Genomic DNA, 22033 nt, shown 5'->3' with positions numbered 1-22033 from the left:
AATAAGATTGGCATAGAATATGGAGATCGATGGTATCCTTCAAGATAGGACACCATCTATCCCCATATTCCATCTCGATCTTTTTACTCCTATTGAAAATGGCTTGTTTTTAGTTGACCTGGAAAACAGTGGGTGGTTTGTAAATGTTCATAACTTAGGTATTTTGAAATGAATGGGGAAAAAATCCCTGATTATTGTATTCTCTTTTAATGAATGTGGGTAGTGTAGTACCAGTTCTGTTGTGATAACATCCTCACAAATAACCAAATTACAGTTATGTTATACATTAATATATTACATATGTATAAAGGTGACCTTGTCTGCCTGTATGAGGAATGGTCTCTACCAAACTCCTGTTAATTTTTGGTCTAGGGAGTTGAAACATAATATATAGGAAATTTGGATTTATTCAGTAAATTCAATTTGGTTTTTAGCTAGTAAAAGTATATGCTATGGGGTGAAAATTGGAACTTGGTAGGCATAAGTCAACTAAGCATGTTATTTCTACACATTTGCAAATATATATTTAGATCTTGAACGTTTTTTTAATGTGCATAAACTTAAATCAGACAGTAACTGATAAAGCTGGACAACTACATGTTTCAGTTTTGATTCTAGTTGATTTTTAAAAAATTGTCTTTTTTATCACTATAATATATTGGGTACAATATAATAAAGATATATTAATACAAAATCCGCATAAATTTAAAAAAAAAATACTTTTCATTACGTTTTCACCCCAAACAAAGCACAGTGCCACTTTGATATAAAGGGCTACTATTAGGGTTATAAGTTGCAGAGATACTATGTAGGGAGTTGAGCAGCAAGATGTCTGTTTACATTACACTTGAACTTCAGCATGTCAGTACAGTTGAGGAAGCAGGAACCCAGAAGGGAATTCCAAAGTCTAGCAGTTATAGGAAAGAAACTATTAGAGTAGAAGATTTTCTTACATGAGGGGGTACAAGGGCTTATAGTTCGTTGGAGCATTCACGATTAAAATACTTGTAAAACAGGCAGAGGGATGCAACAGTTTGTTGATGGGACAGAGGTTGAAACTTAAATGACAGTTCAGGACCTATCAGGTTGGCGATTCTCTTTTGAACCCTGTCCAGGAGCAAAAGACTACTAGTAGATACTCCAGCCCAAATGTGATAACAATACTCCATACTCCTCCTTGTAGAGGTATAAGATACTTTCAAGTGTAAGTAATTTTCTAGCACAGTAGAGAGAGCCCACCTTTCTTGCAGCAGCTTTGGCAATGCCCTTGATGTATCTGTTCCACCTCCATGTTTAGTGGTCTCATTTGTGCACTGTTCCGCGGGTAGAGAAAAGATTTTTCCTCATGGGCATCTCTTATGTGATGATATCCCAGTCAGCCTTATTGTAGTACCTTGTCGTTTTGAGCAATGGCTCTTCAACTTGAGGTCAAGAGTTTAGTGATATCTATCATTATCACAGCATTCCTGAGTGGGCACTTGTTACACAATTCTCAGGAACTGTTGTCAGAAGTGAGGCTTGCTGGTCCTGATGATCTAGGAAACTGGTCAGGAATGTTACTGTCTGTGTCAAAGAATGAGATATAGAAAAGTTATGGATGATGCTCCCAACTGTCTACAGACAGAAGCCAAGCCAATTATTATTGTGGTGGACATTAGTCACCAAATACATGTATTTGGGCGCTAGTGTTAAGGGAGAGTGCTACATCTATGCTGTCAGATATAATTGATTAGAGTACAGTCCTGGTCGAGGGAGACTATAAGTAGTTAATACTATGTTGTAAAGTTAGTTTAAAGCACATGCCTGACCATCTGTTTCTAGTTTAGATTTCCTAGTCATGAGGAGGGTGTTACGAATATAGCCTCCAAGTCCGTGTATGTATCTGTCAGTCCTCACGGCAACATGGAAGATAACCAGAGAGAGAGAGTTAAGAGGATGGAGGAGTGGAAGTTAGTTTCACTTAGTGCTAAGATATCTGGGGAGTTTGCTAGGAGAAATGATGCTACATCTAGGTTAGTTCTAAGTCCATGGATATTTGTAAATGCAAGCCTCGACGGGGGAGGCGAATTGTTGTTAGTGTTTGTTCCGTTTTATTTAAGCATTATTTTATGACTGGTGTATGTATGTATATATATATATATATATATATATATATATATGGGAAAAATTTACTTTAAGGCATGTGAAGGAGGGTTGTCCAATCTTTGAAAATAATGGCATAGAGCATTAAAGACTGAATCGTAGATTGCCGATGACACAAGAATAAATAAAAAAAAAACAATTAAAAATTAAAGGGAGGAAGCCTAGCTCACCTCACTTGAATGATCAGTTTTTTTTATTAAACAGTTCATTCCTTTTAATCATTTTTTCTTTATTTACTTGTGCCATTTTTACTGAGCACTATAAGGTATATAAAAATGTTTATTTCTTGAACAAATAGTTTTTTCAGTTAAATTTTTATCATGAAAATTTACACTTCAAGTGAAGTTTACACGGTAATTTTGATTTTAAAAATGAAAACGGCTGCAGAAGGCACAAATAATAAAAAAAAAAATTTTTTTTTTTTTTTTTCAAATATGTATTATGAATCTAGGTCAACATGACCTATTTTAAAGAACTTTAGTTTTGTAATTTTACGATTTCTTATTCTTTTGCAAAGTATTTTTAAGTAATTTCATTTATTTATTGATTTTAATTTTCTCATTAATCTTATATTTTTCTACAATTGTTGTATATATAAGCTAATATTTTAAACAGCAATTGCTTCTCATTTTTTATACAATGTACGAATTTGAATTTGGAAAACTTGTACCCAGAAAACTCGTTCATGTTTGCTAGGTAGGAAAACTGGTCCATTATTGAAGGAGATATTGTTTTTAAGAGAATACACATCGCATAATATTTTCTTTTTAATATTTTTACATGTTTACTGTTTTAACAAAATAAAATCGATTTTTCAAAGTAGCTTTGTAAGTTTTTAAGGTTCATCTTATTTTAAAGAGTTTATTTTGTTTAAAAAAAAAAAAAAAGCAATGTAGAGTGTTACTTTTGAACAAAAAATGGCCGACATGAGAGGATCACATCTTGAAAGTCTCAATAATCGCTCGCAAAATAGAAAATTAAAGAAAATATTGAGGTAGATATAGTTTTAAAATGAGCCCCACCCCCTCCAAAAGAAAATAAATTTATATATTTTTAGGTAATGTCAAAGATCACTGCTCGGGGAAAAAAATCCAGCTACTGGAAATGGATACGGTTTAATATGTAACAAAACCGAATGGAAGATATGAAAAACAAAACCATATATTTATTTTAAAAAATTTAGTTTTTAACACTTCTTGTGTTATTACAACACAAAAAATTAAGCATTTGTATTATCAAATAATAAAACAAATATTTAAAAAAAAAATGATTAATGTATGTTCACAAAACAACAAAAGGCACTTGTGCAGTATGCAGACAGCGGCCATCTTTTCTTGGTGCGTTTTACTAAAGTGTTGCTAGGTGACACTTCTCGGTCAAAAAACTTAAATTATTAATTTGTTGTTGATCCTTCAAAGTTGCTTTAATTCAAAAAAATATTTCATTTAAGTTATTTGTTCGAAAAAAAAATAAGTTATTTTACTTTATAAAAATCCAATGTTGCTTTCATTACAAAATTGTTTTATTAAAATTATATTTTTTTACGCAGACTTTTAAATGTTTTTACGATTATATATTTTTATACAATAAATGTTTCCGTTTGATCAAGAAGAAATTTGAGTTATCGCCTCTCCAACAATAGCGGCCATCTGCATACTGCAGAAGTGCCCTCCCCCAATAACTTTTAAACAAAAAGAATTCCTATATTATCAAATAATACAAGTGTTTTTGGTGCTTATGTATTTTTGGTACTGCACTTTTTTTTTTTTTTTTTTTTTTTCTTTCTTTTTTTCTTAAGACTAAATTCAAATTTCGCAGTATCTTTTTCTTAAATTGTTAAGTGGAAGCACAAAATAGTTACAAAACACCTTACCCTACCCATGTTAAGAATGGCTTTCGAAATATTATTTCAGTGCGGTATCAAAAATACATAAGTATTGTTTTTTTTTTTTTTGTTTCATAACACAAGAATTGTTTAAACTAAATTAATTCTTCTGAATAAAATATTTGCTTTCTTTGATAATGCAAAAGTTTTTTGTTTTTGTTCCATAATAACAGTGGTAATTAAAACTAATTTATTTTTTAAAATATATGGTTTCGTTTTTCGTGTCTTGATTCCGCGATCAAGTTTTCTTTTTTTACTTAACAAGAGTAAACAAGGAAAAAACTTTTTTATAAAGTTCATGGGAGTGCGTACTCTCCTTTTTAAAAACAATATACTCCTTCAAGAATGGTCGTAAAATGTCTTCAATCGATATTTATTCAATAATGGACCAGTTTTTCTACCTAGCAAAAATGAACGAGGTTTCCGGGCGCCACAAATTTACATATATATCAATAAATTCTGCATTAACTATTAATTTTCTTTAATTCTTTTTCCAATTCTTCTTAATTCTGTATCCGCCTTTAGTAATTTTGGTTTTATGCTTTTTTTATTTTTACATTAATTTTAAATTTTCTCTAATTTCAGGTGCCAACACTGGAACTGGTCTATTCAACAAAACTTTCAACACAAATACTGCCCTTGGAAATAACTCATCAACATTTAATTTTAATCCAACTAATACATCAAATCTCTTTGGGAACCAGAAATCGTTTGGTGCATTTAATCTGAATTCAGCTGCTAATTCTTGTAAGTTAAGATATCTCCACACTTTTTTTTTTAAGCAACTCACATACTGTCTTAAAGAAAAATTTATTTTGTTTTTAACATTAACTGGAAAGGCAAATATCAGTTTTGTGTAAACTTTTTCAATTTTTAAATCACACTGCAAAAAAATTATTCTTAAATTTCTTTTCATATTTTTCCTACATGGCTTCTTCCCACAGATCAAAAACTGTATATGTAAAAGTTATTAAAAATATATTTTTGGGGGGTGATATCAAGTTTTAATCTTTCCTCCAATTGAATACAGAAAAAATATTAAATATCAGCTTAGAATATATTAAAGAGATTTTTTTTTATACTCGATAGTAAAAAAAAACAAAAAAAAAAAACAAAGAATCTTGCGAAGCTTAAAAACAAGGGGTGATGCTACAAGTGATGCCATTAAGGCTTTCTGTGTAAGCCTCTATCACCAATTAGTATAGAAATCCAACACTTTTTTTTTTCATATATATATATATATATATATATATATATATATATTATAAAACCATTTTGAGGAATTATATTTTTGTCGTTGATTTTCTCAGAATTTAACGATTTTCTTACCATAAATGCAGAAAAGTGACCCATCTAGAATTCTGAGGGGAAACTATACCCCCCCACACACACACACAGGAGGCTAAATTGCCCCAAAATTGTAGTATTTTGTAAATATCTAAAATTGCATGTTTTTGCTCAAAATTCAACATTTGTACTCAAGTTATTTATGATTTATTACTGGTGGTCATGTATGAGAAAACTGCATTGCCAACTTGGTCAGTCATTTTGAAGTTGCAATACACATGAAAAAAATTGAAATAGCTTGCCATATTTCAATAATGGCATACAAAGAAAGAGCTTGATAAGCTAAGAATTTAAAAAAAAAATTTTTTTAATCCAATTAAAATTTAGTAACTAATGACTATTTTTGTGCCTTGCTCGTTTGGATATTTTCCCTTCTTGAAGACCATATGCGTTGTCACATTTCTTATACTACTTTTTCAGTAAAAATATATCTTTAAAAGCAATGAAATTTACCATATAAGTGTTTTGTGCAAGGAATCACAATATGCTACTGAAAATCTCCAGAAATTAATGGTTTCCAAATCTGCAATAAATGCACATAAATATGCTGCAATACCATAAAAATTCCATGTATCCATTAAAAGAAAAAAAGTTAGAACTCAAAAACTGAATTGTAATGCATTTTATGCACAAAAAAAAACTGAAATCTAAATCTAGGACTGTTTAAAAATGAATATATTGCAATATTTCTTTGGTATTATTGTTACCCCTCCCCATCTGACTACCTCTCCAAAATTTGCTTCTACCATTAAAGACAACTAGTGTGGGTGCCCGGGTATTTGTAGGTGTGCTGAGGAAAAAAAATAGTTGTAGTAGGCAGGTAGGCTCGAACCCAAAGCCTTGACAGGAAGTTAGAAAAGAAAGTGAAAAAAAAAAAACTGACATCTTACTGCTCAGCCACGACAGGGCAGGAAGTGAAATGTTCTAATTTAAAGATTAAAAAGTTGACATGCTGAAAGTGAGATGAGTTCACACAGGAGAAATGAAATCACGCACTTCAGTTTGGCTGGAAGCCGGTTCTTTTCGCTGTGGTGGAAGAAATAAGCTCCCCCAAGAGGGGGGAACTCTAGCAGTGTCCTTATGAATAGCAGATGTCAGATATGAAGGGGTATTCCCCACAGTGATCAAAGCTGATTGCCTTCAAAAAGCCAAAGAAACACGTGGAGAAGAAGAAAAAGCATGTAAAAAGCCACTTAAACAAAAGTGACCTCCTTTCATAAATCAAAGATATTATAATCTAGGCAGTATATAAAAAGTTGTGCCCCCCCCCCTCGCCGCCTCTGAAAAAAAGCCTTTGTTGGACATACAAAAAATATACACACACTAACACACATTTTCGCTTTTATATTATAGATTGTGTGACCACCTTGAAAAACTTCAATGAAAGATAAACAAAAATTATTTTAGAATTTAAAATAATTTCCCATTTTGAACCATTCCAGCATTTTAGGGCAGTTAACTATTTTTCTATGGTAGATAAATCCTTGGCGTCTTTTCGAAAAGGTGCTTATGTGTGGTTTTAAGAGGGTCTTTGTGCAATTATGAGAAGGTGGGAGGGTGCTACTCTGATTTAAAGTTAATGATAGGGCTAAAGGAAATTATGTGAACATCCTGAAAACTTGATAGAAACAAAACTAGAGTGAGGGTTGATTTCACATAAATTTAATGTAAAATAATTCACCATTTCAAGACCATTCTAGGACAGTTGACCAATTTATTTTTTTATGGGAAATAAATCATGTGTTATGTGCACTTTTCTTTAAGGAAAGTTTTTAAGGAAAGTTTTTTTTTTTTTTTTTTTTTAAGCTTACTAATTTTCTTTAGTGAGGAGCTCTGCCACATGGACTTAGCGTCCTTGTTAAGACTAGAGTTAGGATTATGGGAGTGTTTTTTTTTTTTTTTTTTTTTTTTTTTTTTTTTTTTTTTTTTTTTAGGGCGTTTGACACCCATTGTGAAACTTTACAAGAATTACGGCAAGCAGACAAAAATAAATGTTATTTAAAACAAGTGATGTCACTTTAACAGAAAATGTAATGTTTGGAATAGTATTGAGTATTTTTGTCCCACCTATTTAAATATTTGAAAAAAAAACAAAAAAACTTAGCTAAAGCTGACATTGTTCTCAAGTTTTGAATTAATTTGATTTTGATTTTTTAATTACATTTCATGTCTTTTTCTACCATTTTCATTTCTTAACTGAGCACCTCCTACAAATATATCGATTTTTGCATTTTTTTTTTCTTTATAATCAGGTAGATTAGTTTGCATTCAATAATAACCTGCTGAAAACATTATAAAAAAAAAAAAAAAAAAAAAAAAGACTAAAATTAAAAAAATATAGAGGGGTTGTACCACTCGTACATGTGAACAAAAAAAAATCATTTTCGGTTATTCAAAGCAAACAGCACAACATTTAAAAAAAATTTGACGAATTGTCAAATTTTTAAAAATATTTATATGGTTGATAACAAAATAAATAGCTCTAACTAAACATGTAATAAAATTTTTATCAGATTTTCAATTTAAAAAAGAATTCGATCTGGGAAAAACAAAACAAAAAACATCCATTTACAACGGCCATGTTATCGCTGCTGCTTTTGTTGCTGATGATGCTACTACTAATACTACAGTGTACATTCAAAATCAAAACTTTTTTTTTTTTTCCAGATATGTTTTTAAATTGCTATTACCACAAAATAAAACCCACATACAATTATTCTTTTAACGAATAAAAACAGTAAAAAGATTTGTTTTATTCAACAGCAAGTGTCCAGAGAAATTTTTTTTTCAAAATTTTCAATACTTGTCATATTGAAATCTTTTAGCACAACAAAAAAACGAGTAGTCAAATGTGTTCCAGACACCCGGAACTATTAAAAGTAATCTCTCTTCTGAATTGTTTCCAAATTTCATGAAAAGATTCTTAATACAAGCATGTATGAGCATTTACAAATCAGGTGGGGTTGTTAGAAAATTTTACTGAAAACGCTGTTTTATCATGTTCACATTTTAATCACTTTATATCTTTTAGAGTTTTTAATGTATGTTATTTATTAATTCGTTTAAAAGTATATTCCCTTCCGAATAAAACGGTGGTATTTTGAAGACTTAAAGTGCTTTGGTTTGTAAAATATGACTATTTTAGCAGAAGCCCACTGAAATCTGTGATTATTCCAAAGCACTTAATCTCTTATGCCAAAAGCTAACAAAGGATTTTTTTTTTTTTTTTTTTTTTTTGTTAAGCACTGCAAAAATAATTATGAAAATTGTCTGACATTTTCAATAATGGTAAAGTTTGAGTATGAATTTTCAAATGTCAACCAAAAATTTAATTTCTATACATTTTATATCTTGGAGTGCTTGAGAAATGTTTTAGAAAAAAAAAAAAACCTTTTTCAATATTGAAAAATATTTTCATTAAATTCTACCAAAGTGTAGGGGGTGGTAATAATTTGAATAGAAAGACTTGTACACATTTGTATCTTTACAAATCCATTTGAAAACTGATACAATGATTATGTAATAAATATATCTCGGCTCAGGTTTTGTATTTTGATACATTCATTTATAAAAAGTGATTTTATCACTCTCTCACTCAGTAACACACACAAGCAAGCCGTCTGGTTTTGCCCGGTCATAAGATATGCTTAAATATATTAGCATAATTCCTGCAGATTACATATTTATTATTAGAGACAATTCTCTATCAGTTATTATATTGATCCTAATATATTGTAGTGAGATCAAAACTAAAAATATATATATATATATATATATATGACTTTGGTGCCATCAGCTAGAATTGAAGGCAAAAACATACAACTCTCTATCCTTATTCCTTATCCTCTAAACCACGCCCATAAGCATATATAATTCATCTGTCATCCCTCTTTTAAAAGATGGAATTGCCTGAATGTCAAAGAAGATGCAAACAAGGTCCAGTTTTATAATTATGCGTGTCCAAATGAGAAATGCTTAAATAAGAATTAAGAAAATAAATTCATTTATTTTAATGCTGGCTATTATCGTTTGAACATAAAATTAACCTAATTGGGCGATATTTTACCCTGTTCAACAACAAAAATTGTAAAAATATTTAAAATATGCAAATTCTATAAAATATTTCAGATTAGTTTCCCATTTGTACTGAGCTTTTATACAAATTTTGTTTATTCAATTAATAAGTACTGAAAATATCAGCTTAATTTAAACAAATTAATTTTTCATAGAATTTTATGATAAAAAGCCGTTTTCAAATATTCACTCAAAATTTCATTTTGAAGTACTTTGTAGTATAAAATACTATGCAATAAACACATAAAATGTCAAAACCATACTTGAGAAAAAAATTTTAAAAATTAGCATATTTATTGCTCAGAAAAAGGGCAATTTTACTAGGTAGGAAAAGTGGACAATCAAGGAATAAATATCAATTGAAAAGAGATTTTAGGACCATTCTTGTGGTGATATAGTTTAAAATAGTGCTAAGTCCTTCCATGGTTTGAAAAAAATAAATAAAAATAAAATCAAGTAGTTTTATTTTTATGAAGAAAATTAAACAATTTTAAGTGATTTATAGGAAATTGCAGGTATTACCAGGCTGATCTCATAAGTTTGAATTATTGTGACAGGCCACACGAGACAGTCCCTCCTCACTGATGCAGAAAATTTTATTTTCGTGGTTTAAAATAAAATTACTCAATCAATTTGTGATTTTTGGAATGACATTTTCATTCTGTCACGAGTACATACATCATAATTTTTTTTTTTTTTTTTTTTTTTTTTTTAATTTGATATCTTAAGTTTTGTATTTTAATATCTATATTAAATTTTGGATAAAATATCAATTTTTGTTTTTAAGAAAATGTTACACATGTTGAATTGCATGGGTTTTATTATTTAATAAATCTTTTTTTATATTGTTAATTACTATTTTATAAATATCCAATTTGTTATGGTACAATGTTTGTAATTTTTTGTTTTAGTGTACTTTTTAAATCATTTTTATTTCAAGTCCCTATGTTCCTGTTTTACAGCTTTTGGACCAAACCTTGGAACTGGTGCCAACAATATGTTTAATCTTGGTGGCAATACTTCTACACTTGGAAGGTGATATTTATTTTTTATTCTTCATAAATTTATTTTCATAATTTTCCAATTTACTGGGTTTTTAAATTTTTACTTTTATTTATTTACTTTTTTATTTATTTTTTTTCTTCCAGTAATACAATGTCATTGTCTGGAGCCACATCTGATTTTGCTAACATTCAGCAACACTTGAAATTACTGACTCACAATCCATATGGTGATTCTTCTTTGTTTATGAATTTAACTGATGTAAGTTAAACAATTTGATTTGTTAATTACTTGATTTACTTGCTTGGCGTTCTGGATATGACCTTTTAAGCATCCAGTGGTGAAGTTTCATTTGGGGACTGTTATGAATATGGATTTGCCCATTAGACACCATTGTTCTAAAGTCCACTTTGGCTTGAGGTTGGAATATTTGTTAAAGTATTTGGTGCTATCAGGCCGATCTGTCTAGAGATACTGGATTCCTGATCAAAAATTCAAAATATTTTTTTTTTTTTTTTTTTTCCCCTTTGCATGATTGAGTTTTTCAAAGTCAAAAATAATTTTCTTCAACACAATCAAACCAAATATGAATAAATATTTTAAGTTATAAAGAATTTGAAGTATAGTAACTTTTTCTAAAATTACTGGATCCGGTACTAAATACAACCATAATGATTGATATGTCATTGACCAACCAATCTACTTGCATTCTAGCTTTTATGGTTTTTGCTTTTTATCAATAAAAAGTTATTTTTTTAATGATTCTGAAATGAATACCTTCCAATCCCCCCCCCCTTGAAAATGGAAATCCTACCAAATTGGATATTGAAAATACCGTAATTAAATTTTACTCAGTACATCAAAAAGTTATGATTATAAATTATATACATTTTGAAAATAACCTTCAAATAGTTTTAATAAAAATTTGCAAGTATTTAAATTTTCACACTTTAGTGTTTATCGAAAGTTTGGTATTAATTCTATTTTTCTTTTTTTTATATGTAAGCTGTGATCATGCTTTTTTATTTTTAATCATTGGAGTAAAACTTAAGATTGAAAAAGAAATAAAATAGGAAGATTAATGAAAATATAAATTATTTCTTTGTCCTTTTTTAGAGCAAAGTAAAGACAGAAGATATTTTGAAACCAACTAATCCCATTGCACAAAAGGCTGTTCTTCAATATAAAGTAAGCGCCAGACCAATGACAAAAGTCAAACCAAAATCCCTGCTGCCATTAATATCTGGAAAAAAGGTTAGTTTTTTTTTTTTTTTTTTTTTTTTGTGTGTATAAAAAGCAATTTATTTACTCTGAATTCTCAGCAAATATTGCAAAATTATTTTGATAAAGTTTAAATGCATATACTCATTTTTATAGTCTTATTTTTTATTTGAACTTTACTCTTAACTGGCTAACCAAAACAAATTTATTTGGTCCTTGTGATATGATATAGCCACGTGGTGAATTAAGAGCATTAATCGCCAGTGTAGAGTTGAAATAAAAGTATAATTGGGTTGAATATTTATTGAAATGACTTCATACCAATCAACAAAAATTTGTTTAAAAAAACAAATTTTAATGTATAGTTGTAGGACACGTATCTTGAAAGTAAAATAAATTTCAAATGACTTATATGATTAGTTGGCTTTAACTTTTTTATTTTTCAAATTATACAAAGTTATTTGGATTCAATTATTTTTAATTTTGTATTCTGCAGACACAGATGTTTGATGGCTTAGACGATGAAGATGACTTTGGATTCAATAGTAATGATTTTATTCCAAAGAAAAATATTAAAAAACTTGTCATCAAAAACACTGGATCAACCTCAAAAGTGCCAGATGATAAAGGTCCTATGGTCAACAATAATAACAACAATAATGATGGGTAATTTGCATTCTATATATTTTTTATATATTCTTGTAATGAAGTTTTGTTTTTAAAACATTGAATCTTAGATTTGAATTTTGTGTGTTGAGTTGAATGATTAGGATGCAGTAAAGCTGCCAGGTTAGATATTCTTTTCAGCTTCCATTTTAAGGTCAAAGGAAAACTCTAAAATCTGTGGCAATTGTTGCTTATCACTGTGTAAACTTGCTCTTTTGTTTGGTTTAGTTTGGCAATCACTTAACTAAGAATTAGTTCTATGCAAAGTCTCAACTTTTAAAAAATCTTTGTTCAGACATTGCTTGAAAGTTTCAAGAACTTGCTGTATTTCCATAATATACAGTGGCAAATAGTTGATCAATGGCAATGCTTAAATAAGAGTTTGCAGTTACTATGTGCATGTTTGTGTGCTTATATACTCATGAGCAAAAAAAAAAAAAAATTGGCCAAGAGTGAAAGAAGGAAGAAATCGATTTTTCAATATTTTTCCATGAATTTTTGTTAATTTTAACTGAAAATTTCTATTTTGTAGATCATTATTATTATAGCATATAATAATAAGTGAAAAAACTTAATCCTAAAAATACTAGGACCACATGGATATAAAAAACCGAATTGCAGGATTAAGGCAGTCCAGAATGACTTACAAGCAGATTTTTGATATTTTAAGAAAAGAAAATGTGAAAACATCTTTCTATAGTGAAGCGAATTGGTCAAAGGTTTAAAGTCAAACACTTGGTAAAAGGGAAATCTGGTTGCCCTAGAACATCCACTTTGAAAGACGACCACAGGTTTAAATTAACTGTTTTAAAGGATCGAAAGACATGTTAACCATAGCAAAGAATTCAAAACTGGCTGGAAATTCTTTCTAAATATACAATATATAGATGAATGAAAAAAATGGGATTTTCTTCTAAAAGGTGTGCAAAGAAGCCATTTTTATCTAAGAACATCAATGATAAGAGATTTTTCTCGTGTTATGGCAAGAAAGATACAGACTGGTTCAGGAATGTTTTCTGGTTAGATGAATCATGAGTTTGTCTTGTTAGTGATGCTCCCGAACGGTGCAATCAAAGAACTGGAGAAAGATTTTCGCCAAGTTGCATAAAATCGACAGTTAAACACGGGAATGGAGGGACAATTGTATGGGGAACTTTTACTGCAGCAAAAGTTGGGGAACTTTTTAGATGTGAGAAGTCAATCAATGCAAAAGAATATATTCCAATATTAGAAACAGGACTATTACTAAGTATCCAGAAGTTGGGAATATCCTAGAAATTATTTTTCAACATAATAATGCCCCTGCACACACTGCTAAAGTCACAAAAAATGGTTTTCTGATAATTCAATTGATGTGATATTTTGGGCAGTTCAAAGCCCAGATTTTAAATCCAATCGAGAATATTTGGTGCATTGGCTGGAATAACTTTTTAAACAATGACAAACTGTGGGAAGCTGTGCAAAGCAAATGGAATAGCATCTCCTCTTCAGTGTTCCACTTTGGTTGAGAGCATGTCTAAAAGGATTGATCTTTTAAAGAAATCAAAAGGGAATGCGATTCCGTCATAAGCATTTATTAAAGTAAATGTCTTGTTCTGTGTTATTAGTTTTGTTTAAGTTTCCTTGTTCAATTGTTCTTTGTTCAATATAGCGTTTAGTGCAATAAAATGTATAAAATTTGTTTGGCCCATTTTTTTGCTCACGAGTGTATGCATTCATGGATAAAATATGACAATCGCATGAAAAACATTAGTAGACTAACATTTTGTTTTATTAACAGAAACTTTGTCAGTAAGATAGATGGTATTTATGATACCTTTTATATGAGACAAATTTTTTAAATTGTGCTATGTTAGTAAAAACTTCTATGAGTAAAGAACTTCCCATGGCTTTAGTGTACATGAATATTGGCTATAACCCTTAATGACCTGGTTGAACTAATTCGTTTAGTCATAAATGAATATAACGGCATAAATAAAGTGGGAATTGATTCAAACATGCATTGTACATATTAATTCAGTATCTGGGTAGATGCCAGATACCATCAGTTTGCAACTGTCCATTGCTTACATTCAGTATGCCACCATCTAAAATTATAATTTTTTTTTTTTAAATCATCTACAACATAATTCAGGTCATAAAGGGTTAATTTACACTTGAGAAAGTTTTAACTTTTCAGTTATGTTATTTGGAATTTTTTTTTTTTTAAACTTTTCAGTGTTATTAATGAATAGAATAAAAGTATCTTTTATTTCATGTAAATTTTTTACTAGTAAAAATAAAGCTTTTTTTATTTTCTATTTTTCAGTAGCTTCCAAAGTCCATCATGCAGTGAGACGTTTGCGTAAGTAATAAAGTTTTCTGAATATTTAGCATTCACATGAAGTGAACTGTAGTATATTCATCTTTTATTCAGCTGTCAATGAAATAATAGGGCATGTAGTAAAAGTAATAGGTAACCTGAATTACCTATTACTTTTACTATCGCTTATAGTTGTCCTTGTCAGATGAAATTTTGCTTTCTTGTATATTGAACTGTGGGTTTCCCAAAACGAGCAAAATTTGCATGAGCCATGGAATACTTGGATGTAAACAAAGTTTGGAGAGCCTAGTAGCCGTGTTGCAGACTATGCGAACGAGTTGTTTCATGAACAGGCGTTCTTGTTATAGGAACAAAGTTTAGCTTGTTATCGACTGCTGTCAGCCGTGTATGTTAGTGTTGACATGTTTTCTATAAACTTCCTGCTTAATTCCTTAAGTGATTTTATCATTTTTAAAAATTTTTACTTTCATTACTGGTTTCGGTACTTGTACAGTTTAATCAATTAATTTAAAAAAAATGAAAATATTGAAAAAAAGTTATATTGTACATATCCGTTATGGAATGAAGTTCTCCAAAAACCATTTTTTACTTAATTTAATCAAGTAAGGTTTTTTTTCTTTATGACAGTGAGCCGAGAGTAACCATGTTTGAATACAGAAGGAAGAGAAGCAATTATTTAACATGGGGAGTGGGTAACTGAGTTATCTCTCTGTGGTCTAAAAATTCAAACATGGCTGCTTTAGTCCGCTTTTTCTTTCTTTTTTTTTTTTTTTTTTTTCCGCTGTAAAAAAAACTATTTGATCAAATGAAGTGAATTTTTTTGAAAACTTCATTCCATAACATACATTTTATATATATATATATATATATATATATATATATATATATTCATTTTTGATGTCATCATTAAACTGTACAAGTACCCTGGTTTCATATGTAATTTTAATAATTGGAGGTTATTGGGTTTTAATAAACATAGTTTCAAGTATTTTTAATTTGTTTAAATTGATTTCAGAATGTATTTTAATGTTAACTAAGGTGAATTATTGTCTTTATAGGATAAACAATGGAAAAGATGAGCAGCAGAATTTTGTAGAATTATTCAATGACTGTACAACTCCGTAAGTAAATGTTTTTCATTGTTCCAGCGTACATTCTTAATTCGGATTTTATTTCTATTGCATTAATTCATTTTAAAATTTCATTTTCAATTTTCTCAGGGTAAAGAGTATGAAAATGCCTTCAAGAACTGTAGGCTGCTCTACTGATGAAACTCAAGATACCTCACAGAAGCCTGATGGAGAATCGGAAGTAAGTGTATTTTAAAAACCAAATTTATATACTTGCAAATCCATTTTTGTATAATCCATATGGCTTGAACTGAGGTCTGGGTCTTAGGTTGTATGTGTGTGACTGTGAGTTCACTACAAAGTATAAACTAAATAAGTTAATATTTTAAAATAACTGCATGAAATTAATTTTGAAACCGCATGTATAAATATTTTTAAATATGCAGAACTTTTACTAAAATTGTTGGATTCATCAAAGAGTTGACGTGTGAAAGCAAATTCAAAAATACATGCTACGTAATCTAGGTTTTGTTTTAAAACATGTATTTTTGAATTTGCTTTCACACGTCAACTCTTTGTTTTATCTACATTTACAAAAGTAAATGTTTAATCTTTGATGGTTGTGGAGAATTCACCCTTTATGAAAAAAGAAAAATTTATTATGTACATACCTGTGATGAAATAAAGTATCATATTCCAAAATTCACATAAATCGTTCTATTTTTAATTAAGAAAATTAAATTTTATGATAAGAGTTGATGTCTTGTCCGCCATTTTGAGAACTATCTATTAAAAATATGCAGGGAGATAACTCAGATCTCTCAAGCTTGAATTATGTTGCAATGCCTACAAATTTCCATTAATCACCTAAAAATTATATTAAAAATAAAACTACTTGATCAGTTTACGTGATTTTTATATTTCATCATGGGTATATATATATATAAACATGGGTATATATATATATATATATTGTAAACATGGGTATATATATATATATATTGTAAACACCCCGGATATCTTAGCATTAAGTGAAACTAACCTTCACTCCTCCATTCCCTCTAACCACTTTAACATGCCTGGTTATCTCCCACTCTACCGTAAGGACTCGGACAGACATATGCATGGACTTGGAGTCTATATTCGAAACACCCTCCCCCTAACTAGAGAAATAAAACTAGAATCAGAGGGCCAGGCCTTTATGTGCTTCAGACTAAATATGCAACACAATATTAGCTACTTATATTTTCTCTACCGCTCTCCCTCAAACCAAGACTGTACCCTAATAAACAAAGTCTCAGACAGCATAGATATAGCACTCTCCCTTGATACTAGCACACAAATACATGTATTTGGTGACTTCAATGTCCACCATAGTAACTGGCTAGGATTCTCAAATCACACAGACATAGCTGGTAGCGCCACATATAGCTTCTCTATATCTCATTCCCTATCTCAGATGGTTACATTTCTGACACGTTTCCCAGACCAGCAAGATCAACATGCCTCACTTCTAGATCTCTTTCTGACAACGGTTCCTAATGACTGTACAACAAATGCCCATAGCCCACTCGGGAATGCTGATCACGCTGTGATAATGGTAGAAATCAGCCTAAATTCTCGCCCTAAAACTGAAGACCCACTACTCAAAACAACGAGGTATTACAAAAAGGCTGATTGGGAAGCCATCAGGGAGCTCATCAGAGATGCCCCATGGCAAAATATCTTTACTCTTCCAGCGGAACAGTGTGCAAATGAGACAACTGAATGGTTCAAAACTGCTATTGAAGCACATGTTCCCGCACGGAAATACTATAGCAAGCCCCACTCCCCCCAATGGTTTACTTCTGCTTGTGCAGCTGCCATTTGTCAAAGGCAGCATGCGTTCCGCAGATTCAACCGACATAAGTCCAGCTCAAATAAACAGAAGTTTATAGAAGCTAGAAATAATTGTAAGAGAGTGATAGACACAGCTAAGTCAGATTACTCTGAAACCACCAGAAAGCGCATCGAAGCACAGAAATTAGGAACCCGGGATTTTTGGAAAATCTACAACAGCGTAGTTAATAATGGACAGTCAATTATTCCCCCACTAACAAACAATCATGAGGTTGCTTGCACGGCAACTGACAAGGCTAATCTGCTTGCCAGTCGGTTTGCCTCAAACTCCACACTGAACTCGGTACACCACTCCCTCCCTGATTTTCCTCTGCGAACAGACGCCACACTTGACGATTTGAAAATCACCCCTTCTCAGGTACATGCTATTATAAAAAACCTAGACATCTCTAAAGCATGTGGACCAGATCTCATCCCGGCTGTGCTATTAAAAAAATGCTCTGCCGAGGTTGCTCCAGTTCTGTCCAAACTTTACAATAAATGCCTTAACGAATCTTGTTTTCCCGACTGCTGGAAAACCGCCTCTGTGGTACCAGTCTTCAAGAATTCTGGTGAAAGAACTGACCCACTAAATTATTGCCCCATTAGCCTCCTCCCGCTTTTCGCCAAAATATTTGAGTCCTTAGTTAATCAAGTCCTAGTCCAGCACCTAACAGCTGCTAAACTCCTGACTGACAAACAATATGGATTCAGGCAAGCCCGTTCAACAGCAGATATCTTAACTGTAGTTTCTGAACGTATATACCGTTCATTGGATAAAACAGGGGAGGGTAGAGCGGTGGCCCTTGATATATCTAAGGCTTTTGACAGGGTATGGCACGATGGTCTTCTAAGGAAAATTAGATCATATGGAATCACTGGAAGAATTCATAACGTAATTAAATCCTTCTTAAGTAATAGAAAAATCAAAGTTGTCCTCGACGGACGTACATCCAAACAATATGACATAAATGCGGGAGTGCCTCAGGGGTCTATCCTGGGACCTCTAGTGTTCCTGATATTCATAAACAACCTCCCTGATAATATTGTTTCGGAGATGGGTATATTTGCCGATGACACCACTCTCTATAACAGATATGAGGGGAAAACAAATGAACACATATCCAAGAAAATGGCAGAAACACTAGAGGATGACCTCCAATCCGTAGTGGAATGGGGACAAAAATGGTTGGTCTCATTCAATGCTGCTAAGACTAAGCTTGTTTCCTTCAATAACTACAAGAAACCTTCTCTACCACCAATAGCAATGGCCAAGAACACATTGCCTGAGAGTACTTCTTTTAAACTCCTCGGCCTAACGTTTACAGGGAATATGAACTGGAATAGATACATTGAGAGCATTGCCAAGGCTGCTGCAAGGAAGGTTGGCTCCCTCTACCGTGCTAGAAAACTACTTACGCCTGCCAGTATCCTATACCTCTATAAGGCAACCATTCGCCCATGTATGGAGTACTGTTGTCACATCTGGGCTGGTGCATCTGCTGCTTGTCTCTCGCTCCTGGACAGGGTTCAAAAAAGAGTCGCCAACCTGATAGGTCCTGAACTGTCATCTAGGCTTCAACCTCTGTCCCATCGACGAGATGTTGCATCCCTCTGCCTGTTCTACAAATACTTTAATGGTGAATGCTCTGACGAACTGCAAACACTTGTACCTCCCCGACGTAACTACCCCCGACAAACCCGACAAGCTACTAAGTCTCATCCCTTTTCAGTGGAGATCCCTAGGTGCAAGAAAGCCTTTTACTCCAATAGTTTCTTCCCCAGAACTGCGGGTCTTTGGAACTCCCTTCCGGGATTCTGCTTTCCCAACTGCAATGATATGCAGAAGTTCAAGTGTAATGTTAACAAACATCTTTCTACTCTTCTCCCTTCATAATGACCCCGCTAATTAATTCCCTAATAGTAGCCCCCTGCTTCAAAGTGGCACTGTGCCTTGTTTGGGGTGAAAATTGAATAAAAAAAAAAATAAAAATAAATAAATAATAGATTTTCCTTTACTTCTGTTTTTTAATACAAAGGGAGGACAAAAATAACATTTTTGTAACAAATTTTAACTCTTTAGCTATATTGACATTGAAAAAAGTTTCATGATTCCGTAATGTTGCGTACTGAACGTAACATTTTTTAATCTAAAACATCAGCCTTTGAATTGGTACAAAATTTTATTGATATTGATTCCATATCATTATATATGTACAGAGTTTGTACCATGGCGATTCTATACTAAAGACCACTTCATGGTCAAACACAACTGGAGACCTATTAACAAACTTTTTTTTTTTCTGGGAATTTTTTTAAGGAAAAATACATAAAATGACATTCTGACTCGTACCTGATAGAAAATCAAACAATTGTCAATAATGAGCATCCAGCCATGCTTCTCAGCTAGTCTGTAGTATCGAAGCCATATTATGCCATATATATATATATATATATATATATATATATATATATATATATATACGGCTTGTGCCATGGTGTTCTATACTAATCTTTGATTTTAAAAAAAAAAAAATTTTCCTGGTATTTTAAGGAAATCACATTGATTATATTTTAAAATATATACAACATTCTTATTCATACCTGATACAAAAGCAATTGTAAATGGGCCTCCAGTTGTGCTTCTCAGCTGGGCTGTTGTATTGAATCCATATTACTCCATATATATATATATATATATATATATATATGTGTATATATATATATATATATATATATATTAGTGCATGCCTAACATTCAATATGAATTAACTGTACTTAACTTATGGATTCTGATTTTTTAATCATAATTGAAGTGTTTATATATCAGTTGTCCAAGTGGGATTACATATTTTTTTTAATAAACTATAAAGAATAATACATTATCATAAACAATGTAAATTGACTTGTTAGAATCAGTTTCATATCAGCAGCTTAAATATTAATTAGGTCCAATTTTTAAAATCGCACAAGATAAATTTGCTAGATAAATCTTTGTTACTTGAAATTTTAAAACATTTGATAAAATAATAAAGAACATTTTAAAGTGATTATTGGGCATTAAAATCTCGCACGTTTGAATTATCTCCCTTGGTTCCTTGATATTTTTCAATGGTAGGTGAGTCACTTTTCAGCCAATCTTAAATCTTAAAGTAGTTTTACTTTTATGTGACTTTCTTTTTAAATATATTTTCATTTCATCATAGGTGTAGATATCATACAGATTTATTTTTTAATATAGGGAAATTCTGGACAAAAATCAATTTTAGAAAATTTGGTTTTTGGAATAAAATAAAACAATACAAAAATGCTTGATTTGTATTTGAAATTTAGGCACTTTTCGGAAATTGTAAAACTGAATTTCACATGAAAACAATGGTATCTATGTATTCCTTGTATTTTTAAGATGATTATTTCCAAAAATTACGAAGGTCAACAAGGTAGAAAATTATTTATTAAAGAAAATAGAATTTGAAAATGAGTGTATTTACTCAGAAGAGTGTAAAAGGGAGGTAATTTTCCATTTCAATTTAAACAAGATGGCCGAAATTTTTCATCTGCTAACATGATTAAAGTTTTTGTTTTTTTAATAATTCAGTAATATTCAGGTAATTTCAACTTCATGATTTGGAGGCTAACATTGTAATTTATTAGAATTGACAAAAAAAAAATTAGTAGAAACCATTGTTTTTGTTATCTGAAATCTCCATTTATCAGCTACAAAATTTTGTTCTGATAGTGTAAAAATACCAAAAAAAAAATTTTTATTGAAAGAATTATTTTAATAAAATACAATTTCATTTTTTATATCTTATTAAAAAGGAGTAAAACTGAATTCCAACAATATAAAATGTGTTTGCAAGCTTTTGCATTCAATTATGAAATATTAGTGTGGTTTGATACTTACCAATAAGTAGTAACAGTAAAGGAACAAATAAAAATGAAGAGTGAGGTTGCAGGTTGTTCACCAGCAAAGGTGCGCCACACACAACCCCCTGCCCTTATCAAGTGAAAATCAATGGTAGATTCAGCCCCACTTAAACAAACTGTATAGGTTCGTTTTCTTATATTCTTTGTGTAATCCAAAAATGCTATTAACCGAATATGTTCGGCGGGTTAAAAACAAAACAAAGCATGTATCAGAGGCAATGGAAAGATGACATGGAAAAATGTTTTTATTTTTAGAATAAGGCAGTGAAGAAAAATGGAAATAAGACCAACACCATTTTTAGTGGAAGGACAGTGTGCCAAGCAGAATTCCCAGGGATATAACAGTTAAAATGGCCACATGCATCCTTTATTTATTTATTAACTGAATAATAACCAAGAATTTATCGGAAATTCCGAATTGAAAACATTAGAATTAGCAAGAAAGCAAGTTACTCCAAACAAATAACGTATATTAAACTTTTAAGGGAGAAACTT

General features: G+C 31.0%; 1 protein-coding gene across 4 annotated transcripts in view; it reads left to right on the top strand.

The window, feature by feature from the left end:
* LOC145268230 (nuclear pore complex protein Nup98-Nup96-like) overlaps positions 1-22033 on the top strand; it is a 153955-nt gene that overhangs the window by 76146 nt on the left and 55776 nt on the right. For all 4 annotated transcript variants that reach the window (XM_080123548.1, XM_080123550.1, XM_080123551.1 and 1 more), the window contains 8 exons: positions 4613-4774; positions 10411-10483; positions 10597-10711; positions 11567-11704; positions 12168-12337; positions 14646-14681; positions 15719-15781; positions 15881-15971. In XM_080123548.1, the coding sequence (XP_079979674.1) occupies positions 4613-4774; positions 10411-10483; positions 10597-10711; positions 11567-11704; positions 12168-12337; positions 14646-14681; positions 15719-15781; positions 15881-15971 (848 nt within the window). The remainder of the gene's footprint in view (positions 1-4612; positions 4775-10410; positions 10484-10596; positions 10712-11566; positions 11705-12167; positions 12338-14645; positions 14682-15718; positions 15782-15880; positions 15972-22033) is intronic.

Source organism: Euprymna scolopes, chromosome 43 (genome assembly GCF_053919585.1).
Source record: "Euprymna scolopes isolate OS-2025 chromosome 43, ASM5391958v1, whole genome shotgun sequence".
NCBI lineage: Eukaryota > Metazoa > Mollusca > Cephalopoda > Sepiida > Sepiolidae > Euprymna > Euprymna scolopes.
This window is presented reverse-complemented; position numbering and strand designations above follow the sequence as displayed.